Source organism: Leptonotus elevatus, chromosome 3 (genome assembly GCF_054856555.1).
Source record: "Leptonotus elevatus isolate MCC_2025b chromosome 3, RoL_Lele_1.0, whole genome shotgun sequence".
NCBI classification, from domain to species: Eukaryota; Metazoa; Chordata; class Actinopteri; order Syngnathiformes; family Syngnathidae; genus Leptonotus; species Leptonotus elevatus.
Genome location: NC_141241.1, coordinates 26,148,548 through 26,163,812, shown reverse-complemented (window position 1 = coordinate 26,163,812; position 15,265 = coordinate 26,148,548). Strand labels below are relative to the sequence as shown.

Below are 15,265 nucleotides of genomic sequence, written 5' to 3'. Positions count from 1 at the left end.
TTGCAATGAAAACTGAGCATCCAAAAGATTGTTTTCACAAACACCACCTCCGCGTCGGGGAATCGTCCCCAAGCATCCAAAAGATTGTTTTCACAAAAACCACCTCCCCGTCGGGGAATTGAACCCCGGTCTTCCCCGTGACAGGGGGAGATACTATCCACTATACTAACGAGGATAGAAGGGCTATACAACTCCCTCCTGGTCGGGTGTAGAGGGGAACCTGTCCTCGAAAAATGGAAAAGCCAGCCAGCTCGGCTGATTTCCAGCAGTGCTAACAAGTTGAAATTAAGCGTCTGTTTCCATAGTGTAGTGGTTATCACGTTCGCCTCACACGCGAAAGGTCCCCGGCTCGAGACCGGGTGGAAACATGGCAATTTTCTTTAATTTTGCAATGACAACTGAGCAGCCAAAAGGTTGTTTTCACAAACACCACCTCCGCGTCGGGGAATCGAACCCTGGTCTTTTCCGTGATAGTGGGAGATACTATCCACTACACTAACGAGGACAGAAGGCCTATACAGCTACCTCCTGGTCGGGTGTAGAGGGGAACCTGTCCTCGAAAATTGGAAAAGCCAGCCAGCTAGTTTGATTTCCGGCAGTGCTAACAAGTTGAAGTTCAGAGTCTGTTTCCATAGTGTAGTGGTTATCATGTTCGCCTCACACGCGAATGGTCCCCGTCTCGAGACCGGGTGGAAACATTGGAATTTTCTTTAATTTTGCAATGAAAACTGAGCATCCAAAAGATTGTTTTCACAAACACAACATCCGCGTCAGGGAATCGAACGCCGGTCTTTTCCGTGACAGGGGGAGATACTATCCACTATACTAACGAGGATAGCAGGGATATACAACTCCCTCCTGGTCGGGTGTAAAGTGGAACCTGTCCTCGAAAACTGGAAAAACCAGCCAGCTAGGCTGATTTCCAGCAGTGCTAACAAGTTGAAGTTAAGCGTCTGTTTCCATAGTGTAGTGGTTATCACGTTCGCTTAACACACGGGTAGAAACATGACCAATTTCTTTGGGTTTGCAATGACAACTGAGCAGCCAAAAGATTGTTTTCACAAACACCACCTCCCCGTCAGGGAAATGTCCCCAAGCATCCAAAAGATTGTTTTCACAAAAAACACCTCCCCGTCGGGGAATCCAACCCCGGTGTTCCCCGTGACAGGGGGAGATACTATCCACTATACTAACGAGGATAGAAGGGCTATACAACTCCCTCCTGGTCGGGTGTAAAGGGGAACCTGTCCTCGAAAACTGGAAAAGCCAGCCAGCTAGTTTGATTTCCGGCAGTGCTAACAAGTTGAAGTTCAGAGTCTGTTTCCATAGTGTAGTGGTTATAACGTTTGCCTAATACGCGGGTAGAAACATGACCATTTTCTTTGAGTTTGCAATGACAACTGAGCAGCCAAAAGATAGTTTTCACAAACACCACCTCCCCGTCGGGGAATTGAACCCCGGTCTTCCCCGTGACAGGGGGAGATACTATCCACTATACTAACGAGGATAGAAGGGCTATACTACTCCCTCCTGGTCGGGTGTAGAGGGGAACCTGTCCTCGAAAAATGGAAAAGCCAGCCAGCTCGGCTGATTTCCAGCAGTGCTAACAAGTTGAAATTAAGCGTCTGTTTCCATAGTGTAGTGGTTATCACGTTCGCCTCACACGCGAAAGGTCCCCGGCTCGAGACCGGGTGGAAACATGGCAATTTTCTTTAATTTTGCAATGACAACTGAGCAGCCAAAAGGTTGTTTTTACAAACACCACCTCCGCGTCGAGGAATCGAACCCTAGTCTTTTCCGTGACAGTGGGAGATACTATCCACTACACTAACGAGGACAGAAGGCCTATACAACTACCTCCTGGTCGGGTGTAGAGGGGAACCTGTCCTCGAAAACTGGAAAAGCCAGCCAGCTAGTTTGATTTCCGGCAGTGCTAACCTAGTTGAAATTCAGAGTCTGTTTCCATAGTGTAGTGGTTATCATGTTTGCCTCACACGCGAATGGTCCCCGTCTCGAGACCGGGTGGAAACATTGGAATTTTCTTTAATTTTGCAATGAAAACTGAGCATCCAAAAGATTGTTTTCACAAACACTACCTCCGCGTCGGGGAATCGTCCCCAAGCATCCAAAAGATTGTTTTCACAAAAACCACCTCCCCGTCGGGGAATTGAACCCCGGTCTTCCCCGTGACAGGGGGAGATACTATCCACTATACTAACGAGGATAGAAGGGCTATACAACTCTCTCCTGGTCGGGTGTAGAGGGGAACCTGTCCTCGAAAAATGGAAAAGCCAGCCAGCTCGGCTGATTTCCAGCAGTGCTAACAAATTGAAATTAAGCGTCTGTTTCCATAGTGTAGTGGTTATCACGTTCGCCTCACACGCGAAAGGTCCCCGGCTCGAGACCGGGTGGAAACATGGCAATTTTCTTTAATTTTGCAATGACAACTGAGCAGCCGAAAGGTTGTTTTCACAAACACCACCTCCGCGTCGGGGAATCGAACCCTGGTCTTTTCCGTGATAGTGGGAGATACTATCCACTACACTAACGAGGACAGAAGGCCCATACAACTACCTCCTGGTCGGGTGTAGAGGGGAACCTGTCCTCGAAAATTGGAAAAGCAAGCCAGCTAGTTTGATTTCCGGCAGTGCTAACAAGTTGAAGTTCAGAGTCTGTTTCCATAGTGTAGTGGTTATCATGTTCGCCTCACACGCGAATGGTCCCCGTCTCGAGACCGGGTGGAAACATTGGAATTTTCTTTAATTTTGCAATGAAAACTGAGTATCCAAAAGATTGTTTTCACAAACACCACCTACGCGTCGGGGAATCGTCCCCAAGCATCCAAAAGATTGTTTTCACAAAAACCACCTCCCCGTCGGGTAATTGAACCCCGGTCTTCCCCGTGACAGGGGGAGATACTATCCACTATACTAACAAGGATAGAAGGGATATACAACTCCCTCCTGGTCGGGTGTAAAGGGGAACCTGTCCTCGAAAAATGGAAAAGCCAGCCAGCTCGGCTGATTTCCAGCAGTGCTAACAAGTTGAAATTAAGCGTCTGTTTCCATAGTGCAGTGGTTATCACGTTCGCCTCACACGCGAAAGGTCCCCGGCTCGAGACCGGGTGGAAACATGGCAATTTTCTTTAATTTTTCAATGACAACTGAGTATCCAAAAGATTGTTTTCACAAACACCACCTCCGCGTCGGGGAATCATCCCCAAGCATCCAAATGATTGTTTTCACAAAAACCACCTCCCTGTCGGGTAATTGAACCCCGGTCTTCCCCGTGACAGGGGGAGATACTATCCACTATACTAACAAGGATAGAAGGGATATACAACTCCCTCCTGGTCGGGTGTAAAGGGGAACCTGTGCTAGAAAACTGGAAAAGCCAGCCAGCTCGGCTGATTTCCAGCAGTGCTAACAAGTTGAAGTTTAGAGTCTGTTTCTATAGTGTAGTGGTTATCACGTTCGCCTAACACGCGGGTAGAAACATGACCATTTTTTTGGGGTTTGCAATGAAAACTTAGCAGCCAAAAGATTGTTTTCACAAACACCACCTACCCGTCCGGGAATCGTCTCGAAGCATCCAAAAGATTGTTTTCACAAAAACCACCTCCCCGTCGGGGAATCGAACCCCGGTCTTCCCCGTGACAGGGGCAGATACTATCCACTATACTAACGAGGATAGAAGGGCTATACAACTCCCTCCTGGTCGGGTGTAGAGGGGAACCTGTCCTCGAAAAATGGAAAAGCCAGCCAGCTCGGCTGATTTCCAGCAGTGCTAACAAGTTTAAATTAAGTGTCTGTTTCCATAGTGTAGTGGTTATCACGTTCGCCTCACAAGCGAAAGGTCCCCGGCTCGAGACCGGGTGGAAACATGGCAATTTTCTTTAATTTTGCAAAGACAACTGAGCAGCCAAAAGGTTGTTTTCACAAACACAACCTCCCCGTCGGGGAATCTAACCCCGGTCTTCCCCGTGACAGGGTGAGATACTATCCACTACACTAACAAGGACAGAAGGCCAATACAACCACCTCCTGGTCGGGTGTAGAGGGGAACCTGTCCTTGAAAACTGGAAAAGCCAGCCAGCTAGTTTGATTTCCGGCAGTGCTAACAAGTTGAAGTTCAGAGTCTGTTTCCATAGTGTAGTGGTTATCATGTTTGCCTCACAAGCGAAAGGTCCCCGGCTCGAGACCGGTGGAAACATGGGAATTTTCTTTAATTTTGCAATGAAAACTGAGTATCCAAAAGATTGTTTTCACAAACACCACCTCCGCGTCGGGGAATCATCCCCAAGTATCCAAATGATTGTTTTCACAAAAACCACCTCCCCGTCGGGGAATCGAACCCCGGTCTTCCCCGTGACAGGGGGAGATACTATCCACTATACTAACGAGGATAGAAGGGCTATACAACTCCCTCCTGGTCGGGTGTAAAGGGGAACCTGTGCTAGAAAACTGGAAAAGCCAGCCAGCTCGGCTGATTTCCAGCAGTGCTAACAAGTTGAAGTTTAGAGTCTGTTTCTATAGTGTAGTGGTTATCACGTTCGCCTAACACGCGGGTAGAAACATGACCACTTTTTTGGGGTTTGCAATGAAAACTTAGCAGCCAAAAGATTGTTTTCACAAACACCACCTACCCGTCCGGGAATCGTCTCGAAGCATCCAAAAGATTGTTTACACAAAAAACACCTCCCCGTCGGGGAATCGAACCCTGGTCTTCCACGTGACAGGGGCAGATACTATCCACTATACTAACGAGGTTAGAAGGGCTAGACAACTACCTCCTGGTCGGGTGTAGAGGGGAACCTGTCCTCGAAAATTGGAAAAGCCAGCCAGCTAGTTTGATTTCCGGCAGTGCTAACAAGTTGAAGTTCAGAGTCTGTTCCCATAGTGTAGTGGTTATCATGTTTGCCTCACAAGCGAAAGGTCCCCGGCTCGAGACCGGTGGAAACATGGGAATTTTCTTTAATTTTGCAATGAAAACTGAGCATCCAAAAGATAGTTTTCACAAACACCACCTCCGCGTCGGGGAATCATCCCCAAGCATCCAAAAGATTGTTTTCACAAAAACCACCTCCCCGTCGGGGAATCGAACCCCGGTCTTCCCCGTGACAGGGGGAGATACTATCCACTATACTAACGAGGATAGAAGGGCTATACAACTTCCTCCTGGTCGGGTGTATAGGGGAACCTGTCCTCGAAGAATGGAAAAGCCAGCCAGCTAGGCTGATTTCCAGCAGTGGTAACAAGTTGAAATTAAGCGTCTGTTTCCATAGTGCAGTGGTTATCACGTTCGCCTCACACGCGAAAGATCCCCGGCTCGAGACCGGGTGGAAACATGGCAATTTTCTTTAATTGTGCAATGACAACTGAGCAGCCAAAAGGTTGTTTTCACAAACACAACCTCCCCGTCGGGGAATCTAACCCCGGTCTTCCCCGTGACAGGGTGAGATACTATCCACTACACTAACAAGGACAGAAGGCCAATACAACTACCTCCTGGTCGGGTGTAGAGGGGAACCTGTCCTTGAAAACTGGAAAAGCCAGCCAGCTAGTTTGATTTCCGGCAGTGCTAACAAGTTGAAGTTCAGAGTCTATTTCCATAGTGTAGTGGTTATCATGTTTGCCTCACACGCGAAAGGTCCCCGGCTCGAGACCGGGTGGAAACATGGCAATTTTCTTTAATTTTGCAATGAAAACTGAGCATCCAAAAGATTGTTTTCACAAACACAACATCCGCGTCAGGGAATCGAACGCCGGTCTTTTCCGTGACAGGTGGAGATACTATCCACTATACTAACGAGGATAGCAGGGATATACAACTCCCTCCTGGTCGGGTGTAAAGTGGAACCTGTCCTCGAAAACTGGAAAAACCAGCCAGCTAGGCTGATTTCCAGCAGTGCTAACAAGTTGAAGTTAAGCGTCTGTTTCCATAGTGTAGTGGTTATCACGTTCGCCTAACACACGGGTAGAAACATGACCAATTTCTTTGGGTTTGCAATGACAACTGAGCAGCCAAAAGATTGTTTTCACAAACACCACCTCCCCGTCGGGGAATCGTCCCCAAGCATCCAAAAGATTGTTTTCACAAAAAACACCTCCCCGTCGGGGAATCCAACCCCGGTGTTCCCCGTGACAGGGGGAGATACTATCCACTATACTAACGAGGATAGAAGGGCTATGCAACTCCCTCCTGGTCGGGTGTAAAGGGGAACCTGTCCTCGAAAACTGGAAAAGCCAGCCAGCTAGTTTGATTTCCGGCAGTGCTAACAAGTTGAAGTTCAGAGTCTGTTTCCATAGTGTAGTGGTTATAACGTTTGCCTAATACGCGGGTAGAAACATGACCATTTTCTTTGAGTTTGCAATGACAACTGAGCAGCCAAAAGATTGTTTTCACAAACACCACCTCCCCGTCGGGGAATCGAACCCCGGTCTTCCCCGTGACAGGGGGAGATACTATCCACTACACTAACGAGGACAGAAGGCCAATACAACTACCTCCTGGTCGTGTGTAGAGGGGAACCTCTCCTCGAAAACTGGAAAAGCCAGCCAGCTAGTTTGATTTCCGGCAGTGCTAACAAGTTGAAGCTGAGAGTCTGTTTCCATAGTGTAGTGGTTATCATGTTTGTCTCACACGCGAATGGTCCCCGGCTAGAGACCGTGTGGAAACATGGCAATTTTCTTTAATTTTGCAATGAAAACTGAGCATCCAAAAGGTTGTTTTTACAAACACCACCTCCACGTCGGGGAATCGTCCCCAAGCATCCAAAAGATTGTTTTCACAAAAACCATCTCCCCGTCGGGGAATTGAACCCCGGTCTTCCCCGTGACAGGGGGAGATACTATCCACTATACTAACGAGGATAGAAGGGCTATACAACTCCCTCCTGGTCGGGTGTAGAGGGGAACCTGTCCTCGAAAAATGGAAAAGCCAGCCAGCTCGGCTGATTTCCAGCAGTGCTAACAAGTTGAAATTAAGCGTCTGTTTCCATAGTGTAGTGGTTATCACGTTAGTCTCACACGTGAAAGGTCCCCGGCTCGAGACCGGGTGGAAACATGGCAATTTTCTTTAATTTTGCAATGACAACTGAGCAGCCAAAAGGTTGTTTTCACAAACACCACCTCCGCGTCGGGGAATCGAACCCTGGTCTTTCCCGTGATAGTGGGAGATACTATCCACTACACTAACGAGGACAGAAGGCCTATACAACTACCTCCTGGTCGGGTGTAGAGGGGAACCTGTCCTCGAAAATTGGAAAAGCCAGCCAGCTAGTTTGATTTCCGGCAGTGCTAACAAGTTGAAGTTCAGAGTCTGTTTCCATAGTGTAGTGGTTATCACGTTTGCCTCACACGCGAAAGGTCCCCGGCTCGAGACCGGGTGGAAACATGGCAATTTTCTTTAATTTTGCAATGAAAACTGAGCATCCTAAAGATTGTTTTCACAAACACCACCTCCGCGTCGGGGAATCATCCCCAAGCATCCAAAAGATTGTTTTCACAAACACCACCTCCCCGTCGGGGAACCTAACCCCGGTCTTCCCCGTGACAGGGTGAGATACTATCCACTACACTAACAAGGACAGAAGGCCAATACAACTACCTCCTGGTCGGGTGTAGAGGGGAACCTGTCCTCGAAAACTGGAAAAGCCAGCCAGCTAGTTTGATTTCCGGCAGTGCTAACAATGTGAAGTTCAGAGTCTGTTTCCATAGTGTAGTGGTTATCACGTTTGCCTCACACGCGAAAGGTCCCCGGCTCGAGACCGGGTGGAAACATGGCAATTTTCTTTAATTTTGCAATGAAAACTGAGCATCCAAAAGATTGTTTTCACAAACACCACCTCCGCGTCGGGGAATCGTCCCCAAGCATCCAAAAGATTGTTTTCACAAAAAACACATCCCCGTCGGGGAATCCAAACCCGGTGTTCCCCGTGACAGGGGGAGTTACTATCCACTACACTAACAAGGATAGAAGGGCTATACAACTCCCTCCTGGTCGGGTGTAAAGGGGAACCTGTCCTCGAAAACTGGAAAAGCCAGCCAGCTAGTTTGATTTCCGGCAGTGTTAACAAGTTGAAGTTAAGCGTCTGTTTCCATAGTGTAGTGGTTATCACGTTCTCATTACACGCGAAAGGTTCCCGGCTCGAGACCGGGTGGAAACATGGCAATTTTCTTTAATTTTGCAATGAAAACTGAGCATCCAAAAGATTGTTTTCACGAACACCACATCCGCGTCAGGGAATCGAACCCCGGTCTTTTCCGTGACAGGGGGAGATACTATCCACTACACTAACAAGGACAGAAGGCCAATACAACTACCTCCTGGTCGGGTGTAAAGGGGAACCTGTCCTCGAAAACTGGAAAAGCCAGCCAGCGAGGCTGATTTCCATCCGTGCTAACAAGTTGAAGTTAAGCGTCTGTTTCCATAGTGTAGTGGTTATCACGTTCGCCTAACACGCGGGTAGAAACATGACCATTTTTTTGGGGTTTGCAATGAAAACTGAGCAGCCAAAAGATTGTTTTCACAATCACCACCTACCCGTCGGGGAATCGTCCCCAAGCATCCAGAAGATTGTTTTCACAAAAAACACCTCCCCGTCGGGGAATCCAACTCCGGTGTTCCCCGTGACAGGGGGAGATACTATCCACTATACTAACGAGGATAGAAGGGCTGTACAACTCCCTCCTGGTCGGGTGTAAAGGGGAACCTGTCCTCGAAAACTGGAAAAGCCAGCCAGCTAGGCTGATTTCCAGCAGTGCTAACAAGTTGAAGTTAAGCGTCTGTCTCCATAGTTTAGTGGTTATCACGTTCGCCTAACACGCGGGTAGAAACATGATAATTTTTTTGGAGTTTGCAATGAAAACTGAAAAGCCAAAAGATTGTTTTCACAAACACCACCTCCCCCTCGGGTAATTGAACCCCGGTCTTCCCCGTGACAGGGGGAGATACTATCCACTATACTAACGAGGATAGAAGGGCTATACAACTCCCTCCTGGTCGGGTGAAGAGGGGAACCTGTCCTCGAAAACTGGAAAAGCCAGCCAGCTAGGCTTATTTTTAGCGATGTAACAAGTTGAAGTCCAGAATATGTTTCCATAGTGTAGTGGTTGTCACGTTGGCCTCACACGCGAAAGGTCCCCGGCTCGAGACCTGAGCATCCCAAAAACATTTTTCACAAACACAACCTCCCCGTCGGGGAATCTAACCCCGGTCTTCCCCGTGACAGGGGGAGATACTAGCCACTACACTAACGAGGAAAGAAGGGCTATACAGCTACCTCCTGGTCGGGGGTAGAGGGGAACCTGTCCTCGAAAACTGGGAATATCAGCCAGCTAGTTTGATTTCCGGCAGTGCTAACAAGTTGAGGTTAAGCACTTGTTTCCATAGTGAAGTGGTTGTCACGTTCGCCTTACACGTGAAAGGTCCCCGGCTCGAGACCGGGTTCAAACATGACCATTTTCTTTGGATTTGCAATGAAAACTGAGCATCCAAAAGTTTGTTTTCACAAACACCAACTACCCGTCGGGGAATCGTCCCCAAGCATCCAAAAGATTGTTTTCACAAACACCACCTCCCCGCCGGGGAATCGAACCCCGTTCTTCCCCGTGACAGGGGTAGATACTATCCACTACATTAACAAGGAAAGAAGGGCTCTACAACTACCTCCTGGTCGGTTGTAGAGGGGAACCTTTCCTCGAAAATTAAAAAAGCCAGCCAGCTAGGCTGATTTCCAGCAGTGCTAACAGGTTGACGGTCAGAGGCTGTGGACCGGTGGGGTGCCTGGCGGGACTGCAGTGCCCCGTCCTGCTGTGTTGGGTTGGGGGCGCGGGTCGTGTCAGGGTGGGGGGGTGCTCCTGGCTCCTGGGTTTGCTCTCCGGCCGGTTGACCCTGCGGGACCCGGGGGTTGTCCCTTGGCGCTGCCGTGGCCTGGGGGGCCCTGAGGTTTTCCGCTTTCTCTGTCCTGGCAGGGGTCGACGGCTCCCCTCTTTGGTGGAGATTTTCATGCATGCCAAATCCACCACACCAGCATCTATCGAAACTCAAACACAATCTGCTTCTTCCTCTGGTCGTTTAATCGGTGGAGGCTGGTGTCTGTGGATCTCACTCTGCTTCATCTGTCCTTCCTTCCTTTCCTCAGTCTCTCCTTTGGTCTCTTGAGGTCTCCCTAATTTGTTGGAATTTAGATGTTTCTGGGGTTGGTGAAAGACTCTGGTTGGTAATCCGGTGGGTAGTAGGTAATGTCTGGTCGGTGCTGGATTTCATTTTCCTTTCTTTTCTTTGATCCTTCCTCGGGTCTCCTGACAACCTCACGACTCTAGCTGGATTCTGAAGTATTCGGTTTAGGTGAACGGTATGGGATTTTTAATAGGTTTTAGGTGAACTAATGAATACACACTCACACGCACGCACACACACACACGCACATGCACATACTCACCCACATACAAAATAAAAATTAATAAAAAAAATAAAATTTAAATTTAAAAAAAGAGAGCAATGATGATGACATGTTAAATCGGTAAAATTACCGAATGAACAATACTGAGCTCTCCAAAAGAAAAAAAAAAACTGTCCTCGGAAACTGGAAAAGCCAGCCAGCTAGGCTGATTTCCGGCAGTGCTAACAAGATGAAGGTAAGGGTCTGTTTTCATAGTGTAGTGGTTATCATGTTCGCCTGACAGACCTGTACAGGACGCTGTGTGTGACTTTGCAGTCCGTTCCCGAAGCCGATTCTGGTGCAAACAAATGTATTTATGTATTTTTAAACTGGACTATGAAGTGCAATCGCACCGCCAGAAAATGCTCAACCCTCGTTTGGTGTTAAATGTACCATTAGCCAACATGTCTGCTGTGTGGGCACATTTCAATTTATAGTGCTTTGTTAAAATGCCAGTGCGAAATAAATATTTTATATTATAGATTTAATTAATTATGATAAATGCAATGATAGCAAAAATTGGCATTTGGCGATTTTTTTTCGCCGTTTCAGTTTCTGCCAAGCATTTTTCATTTTCAATTTTTTGTTTTGGCCAAACATTTTCATTTCGGCACATCCCTACTATTTAGGGTTGCTGAAGTGGAGGGTCTGTTGGTAAGTCGGAAATAAGATTCGGGAGTTGAAATTTGTTTTTTGTCTTGGCCGTGGAACTGTGGATCAGCCCTACACTCTTGGCAGGGTCCTTGGGGGTCCATGGGAGTTAGGCCAACAACCTCCTGTTTTTTGTGGACTTGGAAATGGCATTTGACCGTGTCCCCTAAGGGATCTTGTTGGGGGTGTTCCAGGTGTATGGTGAACACGACGCCCTAGTACGGGCTGTTCGGCCCCTGTATAACCAATGTCAGTCAATGTTAATGTCAGCATTGCTTGCAGTAACTCAAATTCGCTTCCAGTGAGATTTGGGCTCCACCAAGGCTGTCCTTTATCAGTCAATCTGTTCATTAACCTTAATGGACAGAATTTCTAGGCGCAGCCAAGGTGTTGAGGATATCCATTTTGGTGTCCTCAGTATTGCATCTCTGCTTTTTGCAGATAATGTGGCTCTTTTCCCATAAGAAAATAGATGGATGTAGGCTTTAATGAAGAGTATTGAGTCGAAAGCAAAACATTTTGTGGTGAAAAGTAAACTCATTACGATTGTTTTTAATTTCCTCATTGTCTGTCTGACTTCCTGTTCTCTTCCTGTCAGCTCTGTCCTTGGGCATATTCCTTGCTTGTCATTCAAATTCATGTGCATGTGAGACGCATAGGGCAATTTTGAGTTCATTGACCAATTGGGCCAGTTCTTAGCCTGGCCCTAGCGGTATGTAAATAAGTGGCCAGAAAACTTGACATGACCAGGAAAAATGCAACAATTCTGTATGATTCAGTGACTAATAGTAGCCTTTGTTCTTTGAATATAGCCTAAGATGCTGTTTTCCCACTATTTACAACATCGTGCCATCAGTAAGAATACAAGATGGGAGACTTTTTTTTCTTCAGTAAATGATGTTTTATTTGTTTTCATCTTTATTTTCCCTTTAGACAATAGCTATTGTTTATTATTGTTTTACTTGTACACATTTGAAGAGTAAAACAGAATATTGCACTCAAAACAGGAGATGGAAAAAAAGGAAAAGAAATATATCTTTCTTTACAGTACAACACAGTCATTTCACATGACGTGCATCCTAACCTCAACTGTAAAGCAGCACTTCTCTTTTCAAGTTATTTTCTCATCTGCTATTGAAATTTGTGAGAACTCAAGAGGGTACATGCATGTACAAGCATTGCTCAGTGGAGGAAAGCAGGACTCAAATCACATTCTGTGAAAATGCAGCGGTCAAATGTGGATGTTTTAACTATGAATAATAGGTAGTAAAGTCATATCTGTCAGTCTCATATGCAAATAGTGTAGATCGTTATTAGCAGTCTGTATAATGTAGAAGTATTACAGATACAGATTACATTGCCCATCGGGGCTGCAGGGGGTAAACAGACAAACACCATCTTAAACTTGTTGACAATGTCACCCAAAGGAATAAATGTAGCATTAAATGATGCATACTTGGTTTATTGAAAAGTGCCCTTCATGACTCGGAGATGTGCTGCTGGCCACAGTGAGCCGTCAGATGTGCAGTATACAAGGCAACCAGAAGATTTCAAAGTCCTCCACGGAGAACATAAAGGTAATCTGCATCATCACATTCAAATCAGCCTGTTTGTGTACATGCAACTCTTGTATATACACCACTTACAGGAAACAGATTCATATCCAGCAAGAACTGTATAGACTTGTGGCTCTACAAATGTTGACCCTGGCGATTGGTGTTGGTCTCGTAATTAATTTGGTTTGCTTGGTATTGAAATAGAAATAATACAAATTCCACAATATCAAATGAAAATACACTAAGAATCATTATTATAATTAAATCTATCTATTGATACAGGAAATATCCAGTCCAACAAACCAATTAAAAAATCACTAAGCATTGAAATGACTGTTTGAAAAGAAATTCACAAATTTATCTATAAACAATTTTATGCACATTTTCAGTGTATCATTTTGACACTGCACAAAATGAAAATATAAACAGAATTATGTGGTTTGAGGCATAATTGTTTTATTCAATTTAATGTCGGGAAATTAATTTTTGTTTACGTTTCCAATATTTGACCTAATTTCCCCTGAAAATATTCAAGTGTTTTTCATACAAACTGTCTCTGATCACATGCATCGGTTGTTGAGCTGCTGTGGACAATTCAATATCAACAGAGCCTTCATCAGATGTTTAAGTTGCCATCAGGCTCTTGCGTTGTGCTCCAGAAAACTGTCAAGTCGACCTCAGAATGTCATCCTGATGGCACATAAAAATTGCAGATGTAGAATGTCAATCTAGATTACTACATAAACTATATAATATTGGAGGTTGGAAGCAGAACTTTTAGAATGTTATGTTGCTACCGTGCCATTTTTTTGGACAAAATTAGATGAGGAATGAGTAAATATTTAAATTAAAAAACAATCTAACAAAATCATGTCTTAATGATTGAGATCGTATCATGGACGAGAATTGGGGGCAGTAAAGACGGGAAAAAAAGGCTTGGCAGAATTCTCGCGTTATTCTCAGAATTCTGACTTTCTCAAAATTCTGACTTTAAAGTGAAAATTCTGGCTTTAATCTCAGAATTCAGACTTTAAAGTGAGAATTCTGACTGTGTTGTAGAGCTATGAATTGTGGGGGGAAGTCAGAAAGTCAGAATTCTGAAAATAAAGTCAGATTCCTGCAAACCTTTTTTTTCTCTCTTCACTGGCCCTAATCCTCTTCCATAGAGATAAAAGTCATTCAATTTATTGAAAATTATTTTCAAACCAATGCATTTTTGTTATCATTAAACTAAATAGGTAAGACTGCTTTCACTCTTGTACACTGGTTGTTATTTGTGCTTCTTTTTTTTTTACTGGCAGCTCGTGGAAATCAATGACAAACACTGATGCGATGCTTTAAAAAGTGCTCTACCAGCAAAATATCAGTGTTTCCTTTTGTGCACGCACGTCAGACAAAACTTACAAAAATGATTGAGACCAGCTCGTCAAATCCTGTTCATGTCCAATCTCAACAACAAATACACATTTCCTCCCTTGCAATCTCCTAGCACATCAGGACTAAAAGGCACATGGGTCTCACATCTCCCAGTAATCACAGCAGCAGCAGCCCACATCTTGTCCAGTGTGCAAACACAACCTCTCTCTCTAATGTGGTACATTCTTCAACCTAAACGCAGCCTTGGAAAAAGATCCTAAAGATGCAGGAGCTGATATGAGGTTTAACGTCTTCCTTCAAATGCACTTTATCATAAAGACAGAATGTCAAGGATTGGTTGACCGTTTCTTTAGAAATCACATCTGGCTGCACTTCTTTTAAATTTTCCGCAGCAGTATATCAACCACACAAATGAAAAACAAACGTCAAAGACTGTAGGAAAAAATGCTGAGAAATTAGTGGTCAAATTCACATCACTTTTAAATGTAGAAATAGTCAACAACCATATGGAAGTTTGAATCAAATCTTTCCTATGCTACAGCAAATATATTTGAAAGACACTGAAAGGACACTGTGGCCTCTACTTGAATATTATTCTCTATTTCACAATGTCAATTGGAGGCACAAAGTTCAAACACTGGAACTGTTATTAAAGTGAGAAAACTGATCACGATAGTCATTTTCTACCAGCACAATGTTTCAATCTGGTCAGCTATACTGCAAAAAGAACTTTAAAGCTGAGATACGATTAATATTGGCCTTAAGGTGTGCAAAAAGTCGACTTAGATTTCAACTGTTTGAATAGCAACAAAAATACTATAATGTCAGGAGGACATCGTGTAATTGTTGTGACAGTCACAACAAGCTTACTGAATGAATAATGAAACAAAACAAATGAAATGAAATTCTGCTAAGTATTTCTATAAAGTTACCACAAAAGTGAGAGAAACACATTAATTGGGAATGAGATAAGAGTTATTCAAACAGTTATGGAGGCCAAGCGTGTGACAGCATTCCTAGAACTCAATCTTGCAGGCGGGGAAAGATTCATCCTGCATGACGACGGTGCTGCTGGAGGCCAGGACCATGATGTTGAGCTCCTGCTGACGCTCGTGCGTCTGCTGGTACCACTCACGAGTCACTTCGGTGTCATGAGTCGGGATCAGCGTCACCTGAACACAAAACATTTGGAGATTTCACATCTGAAACGGTCTTAACTTCACAACACGATGGACGA

General features: G+C 45.2%; 1 protein-coding gene and 7 non-coding genes across 12 annotated transcripts in view; 7 read left to right on the top strand and 1 right to left on the bottom strand.

Moving 5' to 3' along the window:
* Positions 1-295: 295 nt before the first annotated feature.
* Positions 296-368, top strand: trnav-cac (transfer RNA valine (anticodon CAC)). Its single transcript has one exon. It is a non-coding gene; the product is annotated as a tRNA-Val (tRNA).
* Positions 369-1,627: 1,259 nt separating this feature from the next.
* Positions 1,628-1,700, top strand: trnav-cac (transfer RNA valine (anticodon CAC)). Its single transcript has one exon. It is a non-coding gene; the product is annotated as a tRNA-Val (tRNA).
* Positions 1,701-2,344: 644 nt separating this feature from the next.
* Positions 2,345-2,417, top strand: trnav-cac (transfer RNA valine (anticodon CAC)). Its single transcript has one exon. It is a non-coding gene; the product is annotated as a tRNA-Val (tRNA).
* Positions 2,418-3,060: 643 nt separating this feature from the next.
* trnav-cac (transfer RNA valine (anticodon CAC)) lies at positions 3,061-3,133 on the top strand. The gene has a single exon. It is a non-coding gene; the product is annotated as a tRNA-Val (tRNA).
* A 677-nt stretch (positions 3,134-3,810) lies between these two features.
* Positions 3,811-3,883, top strand: trnav-cac (transfer RNA valine (anticodon CAC)). Its single transcript has one exon. It is a non-coding gene; the product is annotated as a tRNA-Val (tRNA).
* A 3,439-nt stretch (positions 3,884-7,322) lies between these two features.
* trnav-cac (transfer RNA valine (anticodon CAC)) lies at positions 7,323-7,395 on the top strand. Its single transcript has one exon. It is a non-coding gene; the product is annotated as a tRNA-Val (tRNA).
* A 313-nt stretch (positions 7,396-7,708) lies between these two features.
* trnav-cac (transfer RNA valine (anticodon CAC)) lies at positions 7,709-7,781 on the top strand. The gene has a single exon. It is a non-coding gene; the product is annotated as a tRNA-Val (tRNA).
* A 5,003-nt stretch (positions 7,782-12,784) lies between these two features.
* map1aa (microtubule-associated protein 1Aa) overlaps positions 12,785-15,265 on the bottom strand; it is a 49,511-nt gene continuing 47,030 nt past the window's right edge. For all 5 annotated transcript variants that reach the window (XM_086070656.1, XM_086070658.1, XM_086070659.1 and 2 more), the window contains one exon: positions 12,785-15,200. In XM_086070656.1, coding sequence (XP_085926782.1) covers positions 15,045-15,200 — 156 coding nt within the window. In that variant the 3' untranslated portion in view covers positions 12,785-15,044. The remainder of the gene's footprint in view (positions 15,201-15,265) is intronic.